The sequence below is a fragment of the Apteryx rowi genome, unplaced genomic scaffold (genome assembly GCF_003343035.1).
Source record: "Apteryx rowi isolate R43461 unplaced genomic scaffold, aptRow1 scaffold_1113, whole genome shotgun sequence".
Classification (NCBI taxonomy): domain Eukaryota; kingdom Metazoa; phylum Chordata; class Aves; order Apterygiformes; family Apterygidae; genus Apteryx; species Apteryx rowi.
Window position 1 is genome coordinate 1 of NW_020447324.1, and position 6,553 is coordinate 6,553.

General features: G+C 69.2%; 2 protein-coding genes across 2 annotated transcripts; both read right to left on the bottom strand.

Annotated features, from left to right (window-relative positions):
- Positions 1–6: 6 nt before the first annotated feature.
- Positions 7–912, bottom strand: LOC112971767 (apolipoprotein Eb-like; the record flags this gene model as incomplete). Its single annotated transcript, XM_026077492.1, has 3 exons — positions 747–912; positions 374–430; positions 7–148 (listed from the first exon to the last, which is right to left on the bottom strand). Coding segments are annotated over exons 1-3 (359 nt in total), but the record flags the coding sequence as incomplete, so codon positions are not given.
- Positions 913–2,325: 1,413 nt separating this feature from the next.
- TOMM40 (translocase of outer mitochondrial membrane 40) lies at positions 2,326–6,547 on the bottom strand. Its single transcript, XM_026077437.1, has 9 exons — positions 6,490–6,547; positions 5,727–5,794; positions 5,365–5,457; positions 4,251–4,352; positions 4,059–4,164; positions 3,727–3,849; positions 3,564–3,640; positions 3,365–3,467; positions 2,326–2,546 (listed from the first exon to the last, which is right to left on the bottom strand). Exons 2-9 carry the CDS (start codon positions 5,775–5,777, stop codon positions 2,407–2,409), a joined length of 795 nt encoding a protein of 264 aa, XP_025933222.1. The 5' UTR covers positions 5,778–5,794; positions 6,490–6,547; the 3' UTR covers positions 2,326–2,406.
- Positions 6,548–6,553: the final 6 nt, after the last annotated feature.

A 6,553-nucleotide genomic window follows, 5' to 3' on the forward strand; every position in this document is an offset into this window, starting at 1 on the left:
TCCAGCTCGCGGCCGATCTCGGCGCTCTTGACGCGTGCAGTGCCGTTCTCCACCGCCTGCCCCAGCTGGGCCACGTACTGCCAGAAGGCGTCAACGGCCCCTTCCCATGCGGCTTGCGGAGCCTCGTCGCCCGGCTCGGCCACGCAGCCTACAACGGCCCGGCCACATGGGTCCCGGCCCCTCGGGCGCCCAGGGGCACACCGGCCTCGGGCATGCAGGGGGATTTGCATGGGGATTCATGTGGGCGGGGGGGGGTTGCATGGGGGACTCACTCTGGGCAGCAGGTGTTTGCACAGGGATTTGCCCTGGGCAGGGGTATTTGCATGGGGATTTGCCCCGGGGGGGGGGGCGTTGCACGGGGCTTGGCGCTCACCTGCAAGCAGGGCAGCTCCCAGCAGCGCAACCCAGAGCTTCATGGCAGCGCCTTCACCTGGGGTGGACGGGGGTGAAATGGGGTGAAAACACCCTCCCCCCTCCCAGAAGCCCTGTCAACCTGCCCCAGCCCTGTCTGCCCTGCCCCAAAACTGCCCCAAACCTGCCCCAAAATTGCCCCCCTGTCCCCAAAACTGCCCTGCCCTGACCTCCCTGTCCCCAAAACTGCCCTTCTGTCCCCAAACCTGCCCCGTTCCCTGTCTGCCCTGCCCTGAAACTGCTCCAAAACTGCCCCATCCCCAAAACTGCCTCTTCTGTCCCCAAATCTTCCTGTCCCCTGTCTGCCCAGCCCCAAACCTGCTGCGTCCCGGCACCTGCGGGGCCTTGGGGACGGCGTCGCTCAGGGACGGTGTCGGCGTCAGCATCAGCGCCAGCGGCTCCGTGCAGGACCGTAAATACCCTGGCGCCGGGGCTGGACTGGGGCAAAGGTTCCCCCCGCCCCGGCAGCCGCGGAGCTGCCACCACACGGGACATGGGACACGGGACACAGCCCGGGGCGGGGACACGGCACCCGGCACGCGGAAACCCCCCGACAGTGGAAAAATCCCCCCCCCATCCCCATCCCTGTCCCTGTCACAGTCGCGGCCCTGTCGCGGCCCCACAGACTTGGCACCACTCCCAGGAATCAAGTTGGCAGCGAGGGGGAAAGTCCAGGCAGCCACGGGGACGTCGGTCCCGGCCGTGTCCATGTCTGTGTCCGTGCTGCAGGGACAGGGACACTGCAGGCACCCGGGGTTCTGACGCCCACCCGGAGCCAGGATTGCTGCCAGCACCGGGGCCCCAAACTCATCCCTGTCCCCAAACTCGTCCCCATCCCACCCCCACTGCCACCAGCCYGGTGTCCCCAGACTCATCCGTGTCCCCAAACTCATCCCCTGTCCACAGACTTGTCCCCATCCCCGGGGCCACCAGGAGAAGCCCCGTCCCATCCCGCCGGGCTGGGGACTAGGGACCAGGGACCAGGGACCCAACCACGGCACCGGTTTGGGGCCACGACGCCTTTTCTGGGCTGCACAAGGCACCTGGGGGCTGCGGCGCCCGTTTTGGGGTGCGTGAGGCTGTTTTGGGATGTGTGAGGTGGTTTGGGGCTGCATGACCCTGCTTTGGGGCTGTTTCGGGGCCGCGTGATCCTGTTTCGGGGCCACGTGACCCTGTTTGGATCATGCAGCCCAGCAGCAGTGGCGCCAGCAGCACCGAGGGCCCCAACTCGCTGCACCGGCTGCACAAGCTGGGGCACCGCAGCGGCGCTGCTTTGTTCTGCCGCAGCCGGGGGCAAGAGCCAGGAGCCAGGGTGGCTCAGGGCCCCGGTGTCCCCGGGCTGGATCAGGGAGCCCGGCATCCCCGGGCAGGTCAGAGGTCCTGGCGCCCCTGGGCAGGTCGGGGTCAGGGGCCCTGGTGTCCTGCGGCAGGTTGGGATCGGGGCCCTGGCATCCCCAGGCCAGCTGGCACCAGGGGCCCCRGCGTCCTGCACAGTTTGGTGTTGGGGGCCCCAGCATCCTGCAGCTGTTTGGCACCGGGGGCCCCGGCGTCCCCGGGCCGGGCTCCGCGCAGCCCCACCACTTCCCCTTTCCCCGCCGGCGCTGGCGACTCCCGGCTCTGCGGGTGCRGGGTCACCTCCGGGCAGCCGGGGCCAGGCGCGCGGCCAAAGCCGCCCCGAGGCGCGCGGGGGCCGGGGGCGCGGGAAGGATGAGGCCTGGGCCCGCTGCCGGCTGTTTATTCGGTGGAGCGCGGGGGGGAGGCAGCGGGGGGCTCCCGGCTGCCCCCCCCTCCATGGGGCGGCTCTGGGTCCCGGGAGCTGGGGCGGGAGCGGGGGTCCGGCCCCCTCCGGCAGCACGTCGCCTCCCACCCTGTGCGCGAGGCCGCGCGCGCTCGTGGCRCTCGTGGCGGTGCCGGGGCTGCAACCCCCTGGCGCCCCGTGGGGCCAGGCCGGGCCAGGGGCGGCAGCAGCAACGGCAGGAGGAGGAGGAGGAGGCTCTAGCCGATGGTGAGGCCGAAGCCGCACTGGAACTTGTTCTTGCGGTGGTTGAGGAAGGCGCCCATGGCCAGTGTCAGCGGCAGCGGCGGCAGCTTCTTCTCCAGCACAGCACCCACCACCCAGTTGCTGTCCACCGAGCCTATGGGGCAGAGTGGGGAYGGGGGGGATGTCAGGGACACTGGGGGGGGGACGTTGCAGGGACATCATGGGGGACGTTGTGGGAACGTCATGGGGGATGTCACGGGGGACATTGTGAGAGATGCCGTGGAGAACATCGCAGGGATGTCATGGGGGACACCATGGGGGACATCATGGGGATGCCATGGGGGACATCAGGGACAGTGGGGGGGGACGTCGTGGGGGATGTCATGGGGGACATTGTGGGAACGTCATGGGGGATGTTCTGGGGGATGCCGTGGAGAACATCACAGGGACATCATGGGGGACACCATGGGGGACATCAGGGACACTGGGGGGGACGTCGCAAGGGACGCTGTGGGAACATCATGGGGGACATCATGGGGGATGCCGTGGAGAACGTCAGGGACACCGTAGGGACACCGTGGGGACATCATGGGGGACATTGTGGGGGACGCCATGGAGAACATCGTGGGGACATCATGGGGATGTTGGGGACACCATGGGGGATGCCAGGGATGCTGTGGGGACACCATGGGCACATCATGGGGGACGTCAGGGACGCTGTGGGGTCATCAGGGATGCCACAAGGGACGCTGTGGGGATGGCATGGGGGACATCACGGGGGACATCATGGGGATGCTGCAGGGGATGTCGTGGGGATGCCACAGGGATGTTGGGAACACCGTGGGGACGCCGTGGGGACATCAGGAACACCACGGGGATGTCAGGGACACTGCGGGGACACCGTGGGGACATCAGGGACGGCACAGGGATGTCGTGGGGCCGCCATGGGGCCGCTACGGGGCCGGTGCCCACCTCTGAAGAGCAGGTTGGCCTTGGGCAGGTCGAGCTGGTAGCCGAAGGAGACGCTGGTGTCCTGCATGCGGGTGCTGGCCTCGAACTCGACGCCCACCTGGAGCTGTGGGAGGGGGTGGTGGGAGGCGGTGCTCCGGGGGGACGTGGCGCTCCGCTCCAGGGGCGCTCCAGCCCCCCCAGCCCCCCGCGCCAGCCCTACCTGCTCGTTGGCCTTGTGGTAGTAGGTGGCGTGGGCTCCCGCCTGCCCCACCGTCAGGGTCCCGATCCAGTTGGGCGCTGCGGGGCAGCAGCAGAGCTGAGTGTCGCGGCACGGCGCAGCTCGGCCCCGTCCGCGTCCCCCGTGTCCCCTGCGTCCCCAGTACCTGTGTACTTCCCAGCCAAGGAGACGACGGTGCCCTCCTCCCCGGGCCGGCGGTGGTAGACCAGCTCGCCGCCCAGCGCCAGGGCCGGTGTGACGCTCTGCAGGTAGTGGGCCACCAGGATGCCTGTGGGAGGGGACGCCATGGGGACACCATGGGGACATCAGGGGCAGGGGACACCATGGGGCAAGAGACACCATGGGGACACCACGGGGATGCCGTGGGGACACCATGGGGACGCCACAGGGACAGCAGGGGCAGAGGATGCCATGGAGACACCATGGGGACACCATGGGGATGCCACGGGGACGCCGTGGGGCCACGGCAGGTCTCACCGGAGCCCACGAGGACGTCGGGGTTGCCCAGAGTCACGGCGGCGGTGAAGTCGGCGCCCCGGTACTCGCCGTCCACCTGCCAGTTCACGAACTTGGCCTGCTGCGTCTGTGGGGACAGGGGCCGGTGGGCGGGGGCGCCGGGGGGCCAGTGCCAGCCGTCCCCCCTCCACGTGTCCCCATGTCCCCACCCACCTGGAAGGCCACCTTGGAGCGGAGACGCGCCGTGAGCTGGTGGATGACCTGGGCGTTGAGGCTGCCGCTGTTGTCCATGTCGCCGACCAGCACCGGGAAGGCCTGGGGGGGATGCGGGGATGCCGGGACGTGAGGACGGGGGGGCGTGGGGACAGGGGGACGTGGGGGACATGGGGACATGAGGATGGGGGGACACAGGGACTTGGGGACACAAGGACACGAGGATGTGGGGATGAAGAGACAGGGGGATGTGGGGGACATGGGGACACGAGGATGGGGGGACGCAGGGACGTGGGGACACAGGAACACGAGGATGTGAGGATGCAGGGACATGAGAATGTGAGGACACAGGGATGTGAGAACATGGGGGGACGTGGGGACGCAGGGACATGATGATGTGGGGACGGGGGACATAGAGAGGGGGGACATGGAGGAACGGGGGGACACAAGGACATCGGGATGTGGGGACATGAGGACGCAGGAACACGAGGATGGGGGACGTGAGGATGGGGGGACACGGGGGGACAAGGGGACACAAGGACGTGGGGATGTGAGGACATAGGGATGGGGGGACATGGGGGGACATGAGGATGTGGGGACAGGGGAACATGAGGATGCGGGGGGACACAAGGACGCGGGGACATGGGGACACAGGGACATGGGGATGGGGGATGCAGGGACACAACGACACAGGGACGTGAGGACATGGGGATGGGGGGACACAAGGATGTGGGGACATGAGGAAATGGGGATGGGGGACATAGGGACACGGGGACATGAGAACGGGGGATGCGGGCATGTGGGGACACAACATGGGGATGGGGACGCAGGAGGACACAAGGACATGGGGGTGCAGGGATGCGAGGAGAGAGGAACATGGGGACGTGGGGATGCGGGGGGATATGGGGTGATGCAGCAACAGAGGGACACGAGAACACGAGGACGCGGGGGGATACGGGAGACGTGGGGGATATGGGGGACGTGGGGACACAAGGACACGGGGACATGGGGATGCAGGGGGATATAGGGGGACACAAGGATGCGGGGACACAAGGGAAGGGGCCATGGCGCCGCCCGTCCTGTCCCATCCCGTCCCCCCGGCCGCCCCGCTCACCTCCGTGGGGCTGAGCTGCTTGGTGCCCACGTAGGTGGCCCCAAAGTGGTAGTTGGAGTCGCCGACGGTGCTGAGCGCCACGGTGTGGTTCACCTGCGGGCAGTGGCGCCGGCACAGGCAGGATGCGGCCACAGCCCCGACCCCAGGGGGGGATGCATCCCCAGCCCCGACGCCACGGGGATGGGCACAGGCAGGATGCAGCCCCAGGGCTGTGGGGACGTGTCCCCCCCCCATGGTCCCCCCATCACCATGGTGCTGTGTCCCTCATCCCCCCAAGCTGGGTCCCCCCCAGCCCCTTGTCCCCCCTGCCTCGGCCCCGCATCCGCGGCCCCCTCGGCGCAGCCCCCCAGGCGCGTCCCCACCTGGAAGTGGTTGCTGAGCCCCTTGTTGACCGTCAGCTTCACGCCCTCCATCTGCACCGGGAACAGCTCTGCGGGGGCACTGCGTCAGCCCCCACCATGCCGCCCCACAGTGCCGCCCCATGGTGCTGCCCCACAGGGCGGCAGGGCTCACGACGAGGTGGGGGGCCCATGGGGGGCAGTGTGGGGCTGTGGGGCACCGTGGGGTGCAGAACAGGGTGGTGGGCATGGCACAGGGCCACGGGGTGCCGTGGGGTGCAAAGCAGGTGCAGGGCAGGGCTGTGGGGCGCAGCATGGGGCCGTGGGACAGGGCTGTGGGGTGCAGAGTGGGTGCAGGGCGCGGCCATGGGGCATGGGGCAGGGCTGTGGGGCACCATGGGGCACAGAGTGGGGCCATGGGGTGCAGAGCAGGTGCAGGGCAGGGCTGTGGGGTACAGGGCAGGGCTGTGGGGCGCCATGGGGCACAGCGCAGGGCTGTGGGGTGCAGAGAGGGCACAGGGCAGGGCCGTGGGGCACCGTGGGGCACGGGGCAGGGCTGTGGGGCACAGAGTGGGGGTGGAGCGGGGCTGTGGGGCAGGACCAGGGGGCACAGCGCAGGGCCGTGGAGTGCAGAGCTGACGTGGGGCAGGGCCATGGGGCCCATGGCAAGACCATGGGGCACTGTGGGGAGCAGAGCAGGCACAGCACAGGGCCGTGGGGCGCAGCGCGGGGCCATGGCGCGTGGTCGTGGGGTGCTGTGAGCCCCCGATGTCCCCCGATGTCCCACCTTTGCAGCGGCGGTGACACTCCTCGAAGGTGCCAGGGTTGGGCAGTGGCTCAGCGGTGGGGGC